Source organism: Diplotaxodon limnothrissa, linkage group LG2 (genome assembly GCF_057381915.1).
Source record: "Diplotaxodon limnothrissa isolate DT_005_m linkage group LG2, D_limnothrissa_male_GT1.1, whole genome shotgun sequence".
NCBI classification, from domain to species: Eukaryota; Metazoa; Chordata; class Actinopteri; order Cichliformes; family Cichlidae; genus Diplotaxodon; species Diplotaxodon limnothrissa.
Window position 1 is genome coordinate 23,162,904 of NC_140597.1, and position 19,877 is coordinate 23,182,780.

Sequence of the window (19,877 nt, forward strand, 5' to 3'; positions counted from 1 at the left end):
TTATAATTAAACAGAAAGTCATAAATATATATAATGTGTGTGTGAGCGTGTGTATAACACTGTAATATTCAATTCAATTTTAAAGTACCAAAACACATCAGCAGTTGCCTCGGGGTGCTTTATATTGTAAGGTTAATACCTTGCAATAACAGTGTCACTCTGACAAGCATGCGTCGTAGGAAACGCGATTTGGTGTTGTTTGGCTCTAAGTCCCACCCGTAGTTTCGTGCTATCAATGCGGAAGCAGCTATGAATGAACACAGTGCTAACCGCTGGTAGTGTGTATATTGTGAATTACGCCCACATATACACCACGCAACTCATTGACACGTAGCTTTATAATATTTTGATTCACAGCGCTTCCACCTGAAATGGGATACCATGACTTTTACTGCTCTTTTTAATTTAATTAAACAGAGTAGAAAGCGTTATATTGGTTGCTAGCTAGCAAGTCATCTCTGTAGCCTAACTTCCTAAAGTGTCCGTCGGCCAAACCATGAAGGTCCGCTCGTCTGTTTTTGCCTCCTTTATTTTAATATTCGAAGTGATTGGCATTGCCCTTTTCCTGCGGGGATTTTTCCCCGTACCTGTCAAGTCTTCTTTCTCATCCAAGAGCAAGCTGTCAGATCTGCCAGCCGAGCCGCTGACAGGTGAGTCCAGCCTCATCCACATCTGCTCACACTCCTCTCCTCGGCCTGTACTGTTGACATAAATCTGTTAAAACTCATAAGCTTTCTTCTAACCTCACAGGAAGCGCTCCTAATTCATCTCGCCTCCCGCAGCCCCTGTTTAAAAGGGTGGTTATTATGTTAGTGGATGCCCTCCGAGAGGACTTTGTGTTTGGACCCAATGGTCGTATGTATATGCCCTACACAAGGCACGTGGTGGAAAGAGGCTCATCACACAGCTTTGTGGCCAAGGCGAGACCACCTACAGTCACTATGCCCAGGATCAAGGTAGGATGCCACTAGCATGATGTTGAAATGAGAACTCGCCCATCAAATCTGTCCACTGTCTCTCATCATGGCGTGTGTCTGTTAGAATTCTGGATTAGTGTTTGCTGTAGTGAGTCAACCACTTGGATCCAAACTATCAGCATTTCTTAAATCCTTTCCAACTCCACACATAAATCTGCATCTCTGAAACTCTACATTAGCACTTTATTATGTAGTGAAAACTTGAAACGGATGATGCCAGGAATATTCTGTTGTTAATACCTAACCCTGTAATGTGGTATTCCTTTAAATACACACTAACTTCTCTGCTCTCTTTATGGTGCTGAAGGCGTGTAATATTTTCCATTACAGGCATGAAACCCAGGCTCAGTGTTAATGCTCAGTTTACTGTCCATTTTGTCCGCTTTGCAACTCAAATGCAGATTTAAACAACTAAATCTCATCTGTTTTGGTGTTTTATAGAAATCTGTTGATTCACACTAATGAGAAAATTGGACGTGTATTTTTTTTTAATGTGTTAAAAGAGTCATTAGTACATTTAGAAACATCCAAAATGAACAGACAGTTAAAAAAGTGTGAGAAATCAAGACAGGAAACATAACAAAACAGCATGGAGGAAGAATAAAATATAACACTTTAAAATGCTTGTGGAAAGTATAAGTCTTGTTTAAAAGAAAATAGCTAGACGATTGGAAGCGAGCAAAAACCATAAAAAACATAAATGTCTTCAAATCTTTCTGATAAATTCGGTGGATGGAGAGCATTTGATTGAGCAATATCACTGATTGTGAAACAATTGTTTGGCAATATATAAGAGCTCAGGTGAGAAGATCACTGCAATGATAGAGAAAAAAATTCAGATCTCCAGCATCCATGGAATAGTGCCAAGAAATTCTACAGTGTGTGACATCTAGCAATGATAGAAGTCCTTTTTAATGAAAGATAAGAACATTTAATATATGATAAGATACCTGATAATGGAATATATTTAAATCAAAAAGGTGCACCTGCACCTTTCCATTTAGTATTTAGTTTTTTCTTAAAAAAATATTTTATTGTAATTCGGTATATTTTCTGGTTCATGTTGTTATAGGAAACTATAAATAATAACCAAAATGCAATAATAAAAGTTATTATTTTTATTATTAGTAGTAGTAGTGGCAGTAGTATTCATTTTAAAGACTTTAAAGTGTTTAAATTCCTAAGGAAGCCAGGCTTTCATTTGTTTGTACACAGGATTCCGATTTGTTCCTAAAGTTTGAACAAATTCAGGTATGAAAATGTTGATAAATGATGGATTTGTGTGTGAAATGCTCGTACGCATGATTTACGCACAGATTTGTGCGTATTCACTTTTGGTATTCATATCCTTAAGAGAGTGAATGGACTTAAGTTAGGGAAATTCCATCAGCTTGAAAAAACAAAAAAACAACTTAGCGCTATGTTTTTAACTTCTGTCTTATTTGTCTTCACTCAGAAGAGATTCCTGGAGACAGCTAAGGATGGAACTTATGCGGGTTGACTACTAATGATTAAAAGTTAGATATATTTGTTTTTTGTTAGCATAACAGTGAAATGAGATTTTGTGCTCATGAAAAATTTTGCCTAAAGTGAACATATAAATAAACAAAAAAGCTCCTAAAGATGACTCCTGAGGTACACCACCAGTGATTGGGGTGGAGATGAAGAAAAGCTCCAAATCTTCACCCAAAAGGATCTTAATCAGTGTTTTCGATATGGATGAACGTCTTGAGAAGGTTGATTCTGGTGCCAACCTGATTTAGGGCAGTTTAAAAGAGTTGTGTGATTGAGGTGTGCAAAGATCTGGTAATACAACGATATATACATTGTGCAATTGCAGATTCTTGATAATTTGATTGTAGACAAACGTGAAACTGATGAAGACCAGGACTGTAATTTTGACTTGTATTGAGAAGGATTTAAATCATTCAGTCCCTGATCAGAGGTGTTTAAGCTAGAAATGGCAGTGCTTCTGTGAGCCCAGAAAAGCTTGTAAAAAGAACCTGTGATGAACATTTTGAATTAAGCTCTAAGTTTTCAGCCCGTATCTGAAAATAGGGTTAGATGGCTGAAAGCGTGAAAACATGGTGTGTTGTCACATTTGGATGATGTGTCATGTTGCCGAGAGTATTTTGGGAGCGGAGCCAGGAGGGAGTTGGAGTCATGTCATGTGCACCTTTCATGACAGTCTGCTGTGCTGTAACACGTTAACATCGCAGGCAGACAGAGAGCACACCACCAATTAAAGCCTGCCTGGAGCCCTTGCTGATACTTTTTAGGGAATGTATCTGATATTGATATCATCAGCCAATAGCATTATATATACAGTTACAAAAGAGAGATGGAGTCATTGTTTATTAGTAAATCGCCCCTTCTCGTCTGTGATCGGTACTACATGTGCTGCAAACGGGAGCTGTGTCACGGACTAACCATTTCAAAATCTGCAATCGTATAAAAGGTGTTTTATATTGGTGCAAAATGGACAACATAAAAACCTTTAATAATAATAATAATAATAATACATTTTATTTAAATAGCGCCTTTCAAAGCACCCAAGGACACTGTACCTGTATGTTTGTGATAGGCTGCAGTTGACAGTTTGATATTTCAGTCAGGCTCTGTTGTCAGTGGTGTTGAAGAGATTTTGCAAAGGGAATGATTTTCGGGGAAAAAGAGCAGCCCTCTTTTGTCCATGGGTGTCGGGTAGTGCTGAGCTTGGGGGAAGCCATCTAACGGAAATTGTCAGGTGAAGCAGAATATGTGTGCCTGAGTGTCAGAGGGCAAAACTAAAAGCAGAGCCTGTGCCTTAGAGGAAGCGCTCTGCGGTGGGAGGATCGAGGATGTGCTGACAGCATCGAGTTGTTTTAACGGATGGGGATTGCAATACAAACTCAGACCTGGAGAAACGTGCTGCTGAAGGTTCACGGTATGGACACAGTTCTCCTCTGTAGCGTCTGGCACGGGAGGCATGAGAGTGCTGACTCGGCAATCTTCAGGTTAGTGAGGGTGACAGAGAGCATGTGTTGGTTAGGCAGTGAACAGGATGAGAGGTTGAGGCACAAAAAAGTAACTCTAGTGGGATACCAGCATGGAGAATGGAGGGTAGAGAAAGAGTTTTTTTTTTTTTTAAGTCAACATTTACATGTTCTGTATTTATTAAACATAAAGTGAAATACTTCAATCCTTCTTTTGTTTTGACTTTGATGATTGTGGCTTATAGCTCATTAAAATCAGGAATTCATTATCTCAGATTATTTTAGTATTGTAATCAATTTAGTAATCAATGAATGATATATAATAAAGAAATGCCCAAGCAAGTTTGTTTATACACTCAACACTGGTTGGGCCTCCGTTAACACAAATTATTGCATAGGTGTGTTATGACGTGGAGGCTGAGGTGTTACTGAAGCACAGGTTGCTTTGATAAAAGTCTTCAGCTCGTCTGTATTTCGGGGTCGGGTGTTTCTCATCTCCTACTTTACAGTACTCCATGGATTCTCCGTGGGCTTCAGGTCAGATGAATTGGTTTGCCCGTCAAGCTCAGTAATAATCTATTCGGCAAACTGTTTGGTCAGATGCTAAGAAGAAATCAGACTGAAGCATGAAGTGCTCCACAATCTCCTGGTAGGTGACTGTGCTGACTTTGGACTTGATAAAACACAGTGGACTAACCACCACCAACACCAGCAGAGGACATGTCATCCCAAATCCTCAAAGACTGCACAAGTTTCCACTGGACTTCAAAGATCATGGATTCTGCGCTCTTCTTTCCGACTCGAACACCTTGATTTCCAAATGAATGCAACATTTGCTTTTATCTGAAAGAGCACTTTGGACCACTGAGCAGCACTCCGGTTTTTTTCTTCTTAGAAGAAGTCAAGTCAGAAGTGGCTTCTTAGCCTAGGTAAGATACTTCTGACGTTGTAGACTAGATGACTAAACTAATGAAGTCATGGAGTACTTTTCTGTTAATTGAGTGGTTTGACCCTAGGAATGTGGCAGTTGTAGCCCCTTTCCTGAAGACATCTGTGCATGTTGGCACTGAATGTCACCAGACTCAGTCCATTCATATAAAGTTCAAAATTTTGACTAGTTCTCTTAAGTACTTAAGAACTCAGTCCACAGTCTGTACGTTCTTGAGTACTTATGGCCGGTCCTTGACAATCCTTTCAAGGCTGTAGTCTGTGGAATATTGGCCCACTCCTCTTGTCTTTCTGAAGTTTAATTTACAGGATGTTGCACAGGCTGTTGTACATGCCCATTGAAAAGTGTCCCAAATGTGCTCAAAGGGGGTCATGTGCAGTGAGTAGGCAGGCCATATAAGGACTGGGATTCAACTTCAAAAGGGTTGTGTACAGATCCTTGTACTGTGGGGTTGAACATCATCCTGCTACAACTTTAAGTGATAGTACATGACCCCACCCTACCCCCCACCCCGGGGATTCATCTTTGAAGCGAACACTTCCCTAACATGATAGCTGCTGTCAAAGGTGATCACTGGTGAGGACCATGAGCATGCAGACTAGCAGTTTCTGAGAGTTTTGCAGGAAATTCTCTGATTGTGCAAAAAAGCTGTCCCGTTGGCTGGACCGCCACTTCCAGCTTCTGCTGGGGAAGAAGCTGGATGTGGCAGTCCTGGGTTGCTTTGGTTACATGGTTATGGTTGTGAAATAAACATTAAGCTGACAAATCTGCACATTTTCCTGCAATCAGCATCCCAACTGCACCCTCCGTCTAAACCAGCATCATCTGTGGCCCTGTGCCCTGTGATAACACTGCAAAATGTAGAGCGACCTTTATTATTACCGTCTGAAGACACAGCTGTGCAGCAACCACGCTATTAATTCAGCATCTTGATACACTACACCTGTCAGGTGGATAGATTTTCTTGGCAAAAGGGAAGTGCAGATGACTAAACTAATGAAGTCCTGGGTTTTTCTGTTAATTGAATGATTGATGTTGGTGTTTTGAATGCTTTTTACTCTATGTCTCTGTTGCCAATTACATCTGCTAAGTAAAAATATACTTAGAGGTAGAAGTGAATTAAACAGAAAAAAGTAAACTTTCTGTAAATGTGTGAGAGAAAGGAGAACAAACACCCCGAAAAAAAACAAGCCGGTTATGATGTTATGGAGCATGTCATTGGTGATGTGGAGGAAGGCTGACAGGATAGAGTGGAGCGAGATTGAGGTGGACTTGCAGGGAGACAGATGTTTCACCATAATCCCCGGATTTAGAGAAGGAAGCGGTAGCGATGGAAAGAAAAGACAGCTTAAAAAAACAGTCCCAGATTTGAACCTTTTAAAAAAAGATTTCTTGACAGGACCAGAGAGGGGGTGGAGCAGGCGGCTGTAGCAGGAGATCAATAAGAGTAAATTTTAGATTTAGATTTAGAAGCGCGTGTGTGAAGGGTTTACGTTGCAGCAGAGGTGTGTAGTATGGACACGGAGGAGACGGGAAAATTCAAGATGGCACGTCCTTCGGCTGCCCAGAAACATGCAAGTTTGATTTGTGGTTCATCTGCAGTCCTGCAGAAGGGCCACTTAATCACTTTTTAGAGAGCTTGGCTGTAACTCTAGATTCAAGGTAACTCACCTTGCATTTTGAGCTTAATGTAGTGGCTTCATTTTTCAACACACCTCTCCACAATTACATCCTGCATGATTGGCATCTACCTTTCAAACTGGGCTTTTTCATTGAGGAGCCGATAGAAAACTATAAAAACACGGCCTAGTGTAGTGGCATCTGCTGTCACCCTGCAGCCGGTGCGTCACACAAAAACAGGCATGTAGTCATCGGGGCCCAGAGGCACGCGTAGATTTGTTTGCTGGTCAGTTTAACCTTGAAGTGATTCAGAAGTTCTGCTGTCCAAACAAAAAGTGCTCTGTTGCATCGTCGAGGCTTGATGACACACCAGTAGGTGGCATTACAGACCAACTGCCTATTACTGCCCACTATCACTGCATTGCACCCAATTAACTGCTATGACACAGCCAACTAACCTAAATCATAATCTCTCCGTGTCACAGCCATTAATTTACACACGACTACCTCCACAGTTTCTAATAATATAACAGTATATCTCCATGGAGATATATTGCATGGTTGACTTCAAGTCTGGTGCACAGTGAGGCTTTATAGTCTTCTTTCTTTTGTGTGTTGTGTTTTATTTGTGGGAAACAAACTGTTATTACGAAGGAAAACCCCCCATGGGGGTCATTTTTACAAAATTTGATGATCCCCAGTTTAGTTACTCATTCTTACCATGGCAAGCAGAGAAAATTAGTTTCCCTCCCCAGTCCTGCATTCACATGTGGCCGGTAGAGCCCCACGCTCCCACTGGCACAGCAGTCAGTGGACATTACTGAGATGCCGGACTTGGACAGTGAATTCAGTTAATCATAGCAGCTGTGGGTGTTTCAAAGGCTGGTATCTCCCGGGATAGTAAGAACACAGCAAGGCATGATAGTTTTTGCTTTTGTTTTAAAACTCCATATGTATTATCTGGTCATAAGGCCTGAGAAATTCTGGATATTTTCAGGTTAATGGTAGAAAGTGTTCCTTTCACGAGTCAAGAGAAAGTAAGCACTGAGGAGGAAACTGAAAAATCTTCTTCCAGGCTCGAGGACTCAGAATCGCAGCCCCCTTCCGTCTGCATTTTGGCACCTTGACAAGTTTTCATCACTATGCCAGAGAGTGTCTCTATACCCCACTGATATTGTATTTGACATTTACGCAGTAGCATCGCAAGCCTAGACACATACTGTGGGACAGTAATTAGTACGTTGATGAATCACTGATTCATTCGGGCAGCTTCTCGATGCCGTTTTGGCATCAAGAAGGATTTTAAGATGTAGCCTAATTAAGCTGAACTTTTCTGCACAGCTTTCAAACGGATCTTTCTTGTGCAATCGTCTAGATGCTTTTGTGTCCCTTCATTTGTTCTTGCAAACAGTGTTATCATTTTTGCCCTTTTTTATGTCCAAGGCACTGTTTTCATTAGTCAGGCTGTCTCTATTAATAGACTTGGGACCTTCCTGAGAGCGAACAAACTGAAAGAGACGCCTGCTTTTGAAGCAGAAAGCATCCATCTCTCCCCGAAACAAGCACCTGCGCTGGCAGAGGCAAAACAATCGCAAGGAAGGAAGTTGTGAATAATTGAGCTCAGGAACAGAGCTCAGAGGATGGGTTTCAGAATTGTTACACCTGTGAATAAACAGAAACAACTGAGAGGCTTCTGCTGTTAGTGGGTTACTTTGTACCAGAGTTTGTGTATTAGTTTGTCATTTTTAAATAGGGAGACACAAATATTTTAAGAAGAATATTATTTCTCTTAAAAAACACATAAAAGATATTGGTATGCATTAGTGGCTGTTATTTACAAGGATGTGCAAAAGGCGTAAACCACTGTGACTTCTTTGTATTTTGCTTCCAAGGCTCCAGAATTCCTTGTAATCTTTTAAAGGTTGCATTGAGTAGTAGTTCTTCAGTCTTTTTTAAGGTCTTTCAAAGTTTTGATGGTTTTCTTGGGGGGACTGTGGCTGCTGTTCACTCATTTTTAGTCAAGTCCCTATCCCTGACAATTTTCAGAAGAATCTTTTGTTTGTAAAGCTGCTCAACGACATGACTATCAAATGCTGTTTAAGTAATATGAAAAACTCCAGCAAAGACCCGACACAGAAACTGAGAGATTCATCTGGCCCTTCACTTGATCTGTCACCTGTGCATTGAAGCCTCATCAGAAATGGTCTCAGTGGAAGGTTGTCGGTCAAGAAGTCATTCGTAAGGAAGGGAAATTACTTAAGAACTGGTGTGAAAATTGGTGGCAATGGGACTGATGGAGTGATGAACCCAGTTGTGAAAATTTTGTTTCAAAATTGTCATTATAATCTAAAACAGTACAGCATCTATAGAACACAGTGGAGGCTCTGTCATGGTTTGGAGCTGCCTTTTAACCAGTAGTGCTGGGGATGTTGGTGAATTTCGCTTATTTTAATTCTGAATTATTAATGCAGGAAAGTCTGGTCAGATTTTGATCCACCATGCAATACCATCTGGAAAGTGTCCGATTGGCAACAGCTTCATTTTTCATCATGACAAAATCCCAGCTCACTGTCAGTGTGTATCCAAGTATACCTGGATAGAAAAACACACAGTCAAGGATTGGCCTCCCCAGCCAAGATCCAACGAAGAGCTTTCAATGTCCCTCGAGAAGCCTGGAGAACTATTCCTGAAGACTACTTTTAGCCAGAAAGCTCAGTAAGAGAGTTTAGACTTTGTTGAAGAATAAAGGTGGGCATAACCAAATATGGATTTTCAGCCTGGTTAGTATTTCTCAGATTTTGTTTTTGCCTTATATACTGTGTGTCCATGTATGTTTGCAAATCTTTCAATAGAAACATTGCACTACTGCAATATTAAGAAATAAGGGGGTTTTCAAGACTTTTGCACAGTTGTTTCGAATGCAATTTTGCACTGAATGAATGTTAAAGAATAATGAAATAGGTTTTAAACCAGGAGTGTTGTGGTTATTAATGAAGATGAACAAAATAAAATATAGAATATGCTAACAGAAAAAAAAAATCATGAAATACCAAATTATTAGTCTAAACCTCAGCATTGGCATAGAAATTCACATTTGGCGTTAGTATTCAAAACGTGATTGAAAATAAAGAAAAGCTTGAATCTTGTGACATTGATGCATGATACTTCATTTCTACCCCCATTTTTTGAAGTGTGACATCTTTGGGTTTTTTTCCTGTGTAGAAGCCATAGAATTGCGATAGAGAAGTGGCACCTATACGGTGATATAGCATAAATTGCTGAAAATGTCTTGTAAGCAAAAAAACCCCCCTAAAAACACTGAACAAAATACCCAGATGTGGACTCATCTGATCAGGGTTGATCAGATGAATACATAAACACAATAAGGGACGATATAGATGAATAGATGACAGGGAATTTTCTGGCCCTGGACCCCTTGACAGCTCCGTCTTGCTTTTCTCATATAACAAATCCTGGTCACTACTCATTTTAGTCTGGATTTTTGAGTGTCCCCGAGGATCCAGAGCAGTGCTCCAGGCAGCACATGGAGGGGGGGTGTTAAATAACAATGTCTCCTGCCATCATCTACAATCTCTTGTCTACTTCGCTGCATAAAGACAAGGCCTTTGTACTTTCCCCCTCGACGATGCACCAAGCTTTTTCCTGGCTTCCAAAATAGGCTGTGTTATAGTTGTCAGTCAAATGGAGGCCGATGTTGTTTTATTTCAGATTCCATGATGAAATCGGTAGAAACTATACTTCATAAATATCATGTGTCTACCTGATTCAGCTTTCACTTTCCATTTGTGGTAGCAAGATTGGTTTGGTGATGTGGGAATTGGTTTAATTTCTAATGTTAGATCAGTGTAGTAGCCATTTAAATTTGACTGTTTTTTTTTTTTTTTACCTTTAATAATAAAATAAATTAATGAATGTATACATTTTTTAACCAATCCCTGTACTGCAGCACAAATCCTAATTAGTGGGGTTAATATGATGAAACTGTAAGGTTTTATAACACCATTAAAAGACAATTATTGTTCAAAGGACAATGACAAAAACATATTCCTCCCCAGGCTCTTACCACTGGCAGTATCCCAGGCTTCATTGATGTGGTAATGAACCTAAATTCTCCTGCACTGTTGGAAGACAACCTCATTTGGCAAGCCAAAACTGCAGGGAAGAGGATAGTATTCTACGGGGATGACACCTGGGTGCGCCTTTTCCCAAAACACTTCATGGAATATGATGGCACAACTTCCTTTTTCGTGTCTGACTACACTGAGGTATGTGTGAGTTGAGCCGTTGGGGTTTGCTTGTAAAAGTCATGTAATGTAATTTTCTGCTAATATGAAAAAAAAAATAATAATAATGAGAGCACCTGGTTGCTGATGTGGTACATGAATTTTAGAAATGATACATAAAAATGATCCAAGTCATACAAGGGATAAAGGCAGCTGATCAGCCAGCATCACATCAAAACTGCTCATCTAATAGCTCCATATGCCTTAGCGGCAATTTTCTGTGGGACTGTTTGCAATCTGTTCTTGTTTATAGTAGGATTTTGGTGGTTCTGAGCTCATTACCTGATAGGAGGGATGTTTACTTATCAAGGGTACCACAGGTTTGGGTAAATTTCCTCTTAGCTCAGATTTAATGAGGATAGTCTTGGTATGGAGATGAATTTTGAATAAAACAAGCCTAAATTAAATATGACAAATCTTGTATCTAAAGACGTGCGTCACCTTCTTTCCAGGTTGACAACAATGTAACCCGTCACTTGGACAGCACCTTAAAGAGAGATGACTGGGACATTTTAATCCTCCACTACCTAGGCCTGGACCACATTGGTCATATGAGTGGACCGTATAGCTCACTCATCCAACCCAAACTGATGGAGATGGACGACATCCTGAAGAAGATCCATAGTGCTCTCATTTCAAAGGTAATTTATTTTCTTAACTTCTACTCTTATGTGCATCATTTGCATTCTGTGTTATAGAAGAATTCCTTTTTGTTTCTGTTGGGTTAGAATGTAAGCTTTCTTTTATGAGACCTCATTATTTTTATCCCAAGGCCCCTAATTGTAGCTAACTAGCAATATTTACCAACTAGTCTCAACCCGAGTCTTTAGAGAGATGCATGGATTCCAAATGAAACAAAGGTAGTCAGGAACTGACAACATCTTTAGAATTCAGGAGAATACCTCCAAGACTTTGTCATAGTCAACATTCTCCACCTTGGGAAGAGCACCGGATGACAAAGCTGATGTCAAATTGATCTCACATCTGCCGTTGCTAGCTGCTGTTTTGCCGATGGTATACCTCTTGACTGCTGGGTTGCAGACACGTTCGTGTCAGTTTTTACTACCATCACTACAGAACCTCAGAGATTATACAGAGGGAGATATGTCAACAGGGCTCTAGAGTGCGACCAATTTAGTCACACATGCAACCTAATTTCTCAACGATACGACTATAAAAACAATCCTAGGTCTCAGCTGTTCGAGTAAAAAAAAAAGAAAAGAAAAAAAGCCTCTGCAACTCTGAAAGTCTCCGTGTGGTTAGCAACAGATGCACATTATGCATATCATGGTCTAAACCAATCAGAGATGGTCAAGTGCGGGACCTCTCTGATTCGTCCGACAGAAGTAGATGCAGCTGTGGGTAATGAGAAAGGACTGAAAAGAACGATTGATAACTTTTTCGTTAGGTTAATGCTTGATCTGCCCGAAATTCATAGCCAGTGCTGTGACACTAAGCCATCAGGTTACGTCTAACACTGGTTCGGAGACGACATCACATAACGAGCCACATACGATCGACTCCGAGCTAGAGCCCACTGAAAGTTAAAAGGGGAACGTGTATTTAAAGCGAGTGGCTTGACCAGTTTCCCTGGCTAAGATACAGTAAAGCTGACAGAATGATGCACTGCTTTTACTGCCGTGAGTGTGGAAAGACCGTTGTGTTTGTGACTGGTGCTAATATGTTTCGAATGGAAACGCCGAACAAGCACAGTGTATCCAGAAAACACATTATATGCTGCGATAAATGCACTGCCCAAGTGTCCCCTGTCCTCTAATTTAAAAAAAAAGTGAACATGTAAAACTGTGGTGTTAAGCAATGTGGTTAAAAAATTTGTGTGCACTTAAGAAAAAAAGTCAGGTACACCAGTGCAACCATGGCAAAAAGTTAGTCTAGAGCCCTGGTCAGCAGTTTGAAAAGATAAGACTTTCAAGAAATAATTTTTGGGGAAAATTATTGGGTTTTGACTTCGTTCCTTTCCTATATTAGCGCTGATATTGCACTGTTGTCTGAGTGGTGACGCCTGTTGCTCGGGAAAATACTGCAGCTGCTACTAGAGTCTTAAGGGTGAACATAAATAAAAGCAGCTGTGTGATGACGATACCTGTGCCCAACTTGATGGGCATACTGCATCCCAGCTGCATAGTTCCTCTTTATTTGAAACCTGTGGAACCCTTTCAGCCTACTTCAGGCCATACATGACCCATAGACATGTAAAATCTCAGAAATTGGTTTGCCAAGCAAATAAAATGTGAGTCTTGTTGCTTTCTTCCAAAAACAACCAAAACATAACAAAAATAATGGACTGCAACACTCAAAAACATCTAAAAAAACATGGGTAAAGTATTTAATTATTAATTTAGCAGCACTAAAGTACTTCAGCTCTGTTGTTGCCTGTTAACTATCCCTGACAAGCCTTCAGTTGCCACAGATGGACTCAAGGTAAATAATAAGGAGGGAGTCTACAAAAGATGTTTACACAAATCCAATAGACCTTATTGAATACTTGAGGTAGTTTTTTGTGGCCTGAAAAGCCCAGTTGAAAGGTAGGCCTGAACCACTTCCAAGAAACTTATACGACTGTGTATAATGTAAGATCCAACTCTGCATTTTCTGCAACCTTACATGTATGTGCTTTGCATTTTACCTCCTTTCAGTCTTTTGTTTTGGGTCCAGGGTTTCATTGTTGGGTTCTGAGCAACATGGAACATTAAGCTTCAGAAGAGGCTGTTATTTTTCTTAGGAAGAGATGAGGGATGGAGTATTGGACTGTCAGTGCTGTTGCTGCTCATTGTTAATATAATTTGAGCCATTTTAAAGAGAGGTGAATGTAGGACAGACTTCTATTTTTTATTTTGCTCTCCATATTTTGTTTTAGTGCTTTGCCTTCAGATTTTTGTGTGAAGCTAATGGGACTGATGTGCTTCGTAAGACTGAACTGAAATTAGCTATTGCTTGTCAGCATCTGTTTGTCTCTAATAAATTTATAGAATAACTCTTTTTTTTTTATGGTTGTTTAAATCTAGTTAGTGTCATAATAAAGTAAAGACAGGAAAATATGCAAATATGAAGTAATGACTGGTTAATATATTAATATGATGCTATCAGTGATTCTTTTTTTAACACTATCAGTTTTTAGGTAGGCATTTAATTACACAGAGAATTTGCACCGTTTCCAGCATTTATTATGTTATCTGTTGCAGGAACCACCAGAGATTTAATAAACTGTTAAGCTTTTGTTATCTTTAATTTTGCCTTTGATCAGTGTGCAGGTCTTGTGCCTTTGTTCTCCCCCCCCTCCTTTCACATGGTCTGGCAGCTGTGCATGCATATTGTCTTTGCACCGTGTGTGTGTTGCTAATGGGCATTTTCTTGCTGTCATTCAGCTATGGAGCTTGTATTTAGATTGTCAAGTCATGTCTACATGAGACTACAACCTCCCTCTTCTTTCCCTTTGCTTTGGTATATTTGAAATGACAGAGAGAACAGAAGCCAAGTGCACGTAACCCTTTAAGATTTCCTTCCTTTGGATAAGTTGATTCAACATTTCACCAGATCCCAAAGTTTTGAATTCTGTCTTGTTAAAAACTGTCTGTCCGGGCTCATGGCGATATCTCTGTGCTGTGGGCAGCCTCACATGTGCTCCCAGTGAGCTCTTTGAATGAAACCTGTTTGAAAGTCTTGCTTCAGTCACATTAGTGGAAGCTGTGCCTGTTCTTTTTTCTTTTAGCAGCACTATGACCTAAATATAGACACAGTCCAGTGGGGTCCCGCAGGATATCTTAGAAGCTCCTACCAAACAACGTTTCCTCAATCAGCACATGCTTCTAATATATCCGGGTGTTTATGATACTGAGGTATCAGGATGTCTCACTGCACACGCAAGTTGTGTGTTATTTGCTGCCGCCGCTCCTTGATGCTCTTAAAGGGACGGTGGTTCGAGATGGAGGTAGCCTCAGAGGCTACCTCAAAATGAAGCGAGAGGCTTATTTAACCGAGCGCAAATTAGGGACAGAGAAATTCTTTACCTGCAGCACGGACTAACGCAACACTCTCCATTAAAACATGATTGGAAAGCAGGACCTCCTGGTCATAAAGACCTCAGTAAGACCTTTGTGTTAATGGAGAGCTCATGGCCTCAATCTTCTCTTCTATATATTTCAATTTTTACGGGTTGGTTTCTACTTTTGCTGTTTAAAGTATAAAACTTTTTAAATATGACCTGCAGAATGAGCAAGTGATCTAAGGCCTGTCAGGGAGACAAGTGAAAAAAACATTTATACCTGGAAATAGTTTCATGTGTCTGTTTCAGTTACCTTTATTAAGTTCAAACGCTTGAATATTGTTGTTTTAATGAGCTATATCGCTCCAGTCTTTCCTTCATCTGAAATGTACAGTTAACTGCTGGGGTTTCTTTTTTCTGTTCTTATGATTGGACTAAAAACAAAATGCTTTTTATGGCTCTTTGTATGAGCAGTTAGGTCATGACGTTTTTGGACAGCCAGACAATGTTGTTGTACACCACAACAGTGGATTTGAAATTGGATGTGAAGCGTAAAGTGGATATAACACAGTCGATCAAGACGTGATTGATTTTTTTTTAAGGGGTTTAACAAAAAAAATGTATAAACTGTTAAGGATTTAGAATTTATTACTTATATGCAGTTTCACTTTTTTTAAAACCTTCAAAGTAACCGGACAGTTGACAGACAGCAGTTTCATGACCAGATGAGACATAATACCTCATTAGGCGTAACCGAGATCTTTGCTTCCTGTGTTTGACCTCCATAGCCCGGTCAGAAACACTCTTGAGGAGGTAGTTGTATCATTGTTAGAGTCTAGTCAAGAGAAACAAGATGCAATCCACTGGTTACACCCAAGAACAAGACGGATTTATGAGAAAACATCTGAAAGAGTCTGCACAGTTCTGGAGAAAAACAAGAGTTTACCAGAACTACGGGAAGAGAAAATTATGGAGAAGCAAATAAACAGCTCATGCATCATCATTTAAACATATATGTAGGAATGGGCATGTATGGCTGCCATAACGTGGAATCAAAGTACAATTTCTTTTTCTTCTATGAGTTATTTAGTTGAGCTTTCCACCCTCCTAACAGCTAAAATACCCCTGGGCTGAGAATCACTGATTTACCAGATCAAAAAACATGATTTCAGAGTAAAGTGAAGCTTTTGTTTTTCCTCCTGGCTTACTCATGGAGAACACGAGCAAGTGTCTGATTCAGGACAGTGTATTGGCCCAAAAAAGGTTTGTTATGAAGTGTGAAAAAACGTCTCCCAGAAGAGGTCGGCACCGTGCTTTCATCCAGGAGAAAACTCTGACTTATCTTAAACAGAAAAGAGGCTCACTCAGCGTGTGGCGAGGTGGTTTTTAGTTTCTTTTCTTTACCCCCATCGTCCCTTGTGTCCAGTGCCATCCTATAACAAGCATCCAAGAGGTAAAATCTGGGGCAGAGGATAGTCTTTTGCTGCTGCTGTGCTGAGTAACTAATATAATTGTTCAGCAAAGCGCAAAGGCACAGTTCAGCGCAGGCTTTCCACCTGCAGCCTCGGCTCAGACCATTTTTCATGTTTTTATGTTCTCTCGTTCAATAGCTCCATCTACAAAAACAGCAGCATTTTCTGCTCCTCTGCTCGGATACTCGTGTTATCCAACTCGTCTTGGCAGGGTTTATCCCAGCTACCTCATTAATGATTACTTTGTCTGTCTTTCAGGTTGTCTTGCTTAATGGATTACAATTTTCACTCTTAAATAATAAATGATGGCCTTTGATATTGTTTGTGGGTATGATACAACATTAGAACTGAAGTGTCTTTTGGTAATATGTGGTAGGATCTGGCTTTTGTTTTGTTAACATCTACAGTCATGCCTTTAAACCAGCCCCTCTGCTATGACTCATAAGGCTTTCCCTGTTGAATTCATTGTCAATGGAAGACTCTTGTGAGTCTAGTTGAAAGGGAATTACTTAAGGAAGAAACCAAGCTTGATCACAGTCTGTCATCCTCGACTTACGATTCGCCCTCTGTGTGTTTTTGTTTTCTGTGTGTGGTTTTTTTTTTTTTGAAGATGGTATGAAACAGCCTCAGTGTTTGTTACGGCTTTCTGTTTTTACAAGTAATTATTTAATACCTTCCTTTTATGTTGCTGTCGAATTTCGCCATCGTAATAAAATGAAAAGATATCTGAAGAAGTAATCCATTAGCCCAGCAGCCATCATTTTAACGAATTGTTGTTTTCCAAACTTGATGTATCGTTTTTATTTTGTTAGCTGACACAAGACACATTTAGCTCCAGGCTTGAATAAATCCCATCTCAGAGCTTTAAAGTTTGCCTTCCATCTACAGTGCAGTGCCATTAACCTTCAGGTTTGCTTCTCTCAGGAAGTCGAGGGATCCTTGCCTTACCTGCTGGTGTTGTGTGGAGACCACGGCATGTCGGAGACCGGCAGCCACGGAGGCTCTTCGGAGCCGGAAGTCAGTACACCTTTGGTTCTCATAAGTCCAGCCTTCAAAAGAAAAGGTAACTGTTCTACTGTTTAATGCTTAATTTTAATGTTTCCTTATTTTCTGTCATATGCACTCGCTTTTTAGTTCCATCTTAATAGTACCAGTTTGGACGTCATTTTACTGCTTTATTTTGGTTCATATTGACATTCTGCTGCTGCACATCCATGATCCAAATCTCCTGTTCCACCACATCCCAGCAGTGTATTGTTGGATTTTAGATGTGGTGACTGTGGGATGAACTCATTGTCATAGTCAAAATGATGGACGCTGCACTTTCATAGTTTGAGATGATTTGAAGTTTGAGACATGGCACATTATCTGGTCAGCAACAATAGTCAGGGAGGCTGTGATGTTTAAATGATGCTCAATTGGCACAAAGGGACCCAAAGTGTGCCAAGAAAATATCCTCCATGCCATTACACCAGCAGCAGCATTGAAACAAGGCAGGAGGGATCCATGCTTTCATGTTGTTTGCTCTGGCGTCTGAATGTCGCAGCAGAGATTGAAGAAAAGCTGCCTGTTCAGAATCTCAATCTTCTGCTCCTCAGGTTTGATGGTCCTGTGCAAATTGTAGCCTCAGTTTCCTGTTCTCAGCTGACAGATGTGGTCTTCTACTGCTTCTGCATTTGGAAGGCAAGGCTTAACATGTTCAGAGATGCTCTTCTGCATACCTTGGTCGTAACTAGTGGGTGTTTGAGTTGCTGTTCTCTTCCTATCAGCTTGAAGCAGCCTGGCCATTCACCTCAGACCTCTGGCTTCAACTAAGCATTTTTACCCCGAGAACTGCTGCTCACTGGACATTTTCTCTTTGTATTTTTTGTACCTGCTCTATAAACCCTAGAGATAGCTGTGTAGCAAAAACCCTGCAGATCAGCAGTTCCTGACCAGTTTCAAACCAGCCCGTCTGGCACCAACACAACGCTACATTCAGAGTTACTTAAAACACCTGTGACTGTGTGTGGATGTTCATATGAAATATGGCTCAGGACATTTTCAAGTAATCCACGTGAGCCAAATACTTCAGACTGTATTAAATGCTCAGTTTACATGTTTTTTTTGTTCTGTAAAACACCTTGTAGTGGGTATATTCTGGCCACGGAAGCTCAGGCCTTCTCTTTACAAATCAGCCAATCATAAGAAAGTTGGCTTAAAGGGAGGGTAACAGGCGCTTGAATGACTTATTCCACACCATTTATGCATTCTGATTACTCAGTACTTCATATCTTTGACTGCAGAGAATTGGAATAAGAATCCAAATGAGCTGTGAACAACCCAAACATGTTCATGAAATTAACAACAGGCTCTCCAGAGTGAGCTGGTTTAAAACTTCAACAGTAGCAGCAGCCAGGAATCTGAGGTTTTGACATTAGCAGGGTAATGCACAGAGTAAATGATGTCAATTTTGGGAAGTTGCAGGATGTTACGAGAAGATTAAATGTGATCAAATCTGCTCGTGTCCAAGAATGGAAAATATGGATCTGGAAGTGATCAGAACAGGTCACGTTTAAAGGATGCAAGTGGCAGCAGACTTGCCATTAACTTGAAGAGCTTGTGTGATTTTTGTAATGTGTCTGCCAGCTGCTACAGCCTTTCTTGAGTTCTCACACATAACGTTTCATTAGTGTGAGGAACAGTGTCATTGCACACAGAGGCTTATGAGCAGAGCTTTCTTTTGCAGCAATGAATGTGTTTAAGTGTGAAAGTACGGTCGTGATAATTGCTTCTTTCTCAGCCAAGTCTATTTTTGAAACTGTCTTGGCACTTACTTTTTTTAATTTAATTTTATTATATGTGAACCATTCACCTTAATTAATCATTAACAGTTAAGTGGAGTTGCTACAGCGTGTGTGGTTTTGTTTGTACTTTATGCCTCCCGCTGGGCTCACAGTTTGACTGACTCTTTTCTTAACCACCAGAGGTTTTTGGTTTAAATATTAAACATGCAACAACCACAGAAAGTTGATGAAGTACGTTTCAAATTATGTGTTTTCTTCAATGAAATAAACTCTTCTTTTGAATGAATTCATTCATTCAAGTTCATTCATAAACCGGTGATCTCTATGCCAAACACGGAGTGGAAAATATTGTACCTTAAAGTTTTTCTAACGAACATAAAACAAAATCCAAACAGGTCTGAAACATTGAATATGTAAGTTTAAATGAGCACGATCAAAAAATATCACGAGGTCTTTTGCCGCCAGTGTTTGTAGAGTGTTTGTGTCCTATTGAGACAATTCGATTAACGGTAGTTAAAATAAGCAGAAGCCTTCAGGGCCAAACAATGAAGGCAGTGTGGAAGTGGTGTGATGCCACCCATCAGAAGTTTGGATTTCAGTTTTGGTGAGTGACATTTTAGTATTTTATTCAAGTAGCCGTTTACCTGGAACCTATCAGCAGATACGTGTGTCTGTGTGTTTCACCCGTATAGTTCATGGATGCCCCTCACTAACCAATAATGTTAGGTTTAGTTGATAACTGAGCAGTCCTTCTCTGGATGGATGGATTTCTAGCAATCATGAAATATCCC

General features: G+C 40.2%; 1 protein-coding gene across 1 annotated transcript in view; it reads left to right on the forward strand.

Moving 5' to 3' along the window:
* The first annotated feature begins 440 nt into the window (after window positions 1-440).
* The window catches only part of pigg (phosphatidylinositol glycan anchor biosynthesis class G (EMM blood group)), an 84,570-nt gene continuing 65,133 nt past the window's right edge, over window positions 441-19,877 (forward strand). Inside the window, exons 1-5 of the mRNA XM_085368375.1 lie at window positions 441-650; window positions 751-956; window positions 10,598-10,807; window positions 11,278-11,466; window positions 17,225-17,363. Of these exons, the coding sequence (XP_085224501.1) occupies window positions 497-650; window positions 751-956; window positions 10,598-10,807; window positions 11,278-11,466; window positions 17,225-17,363 (898 nt within the window). The 5' untranslated portion in view covers window positions 441-496. The remainder of the gene's footprint in view (window positions 651-750; window positions 957-10,597; window positions 10,808-11,277; window positions 11,467-17,224; window positions 17,364-19,877) is intronic.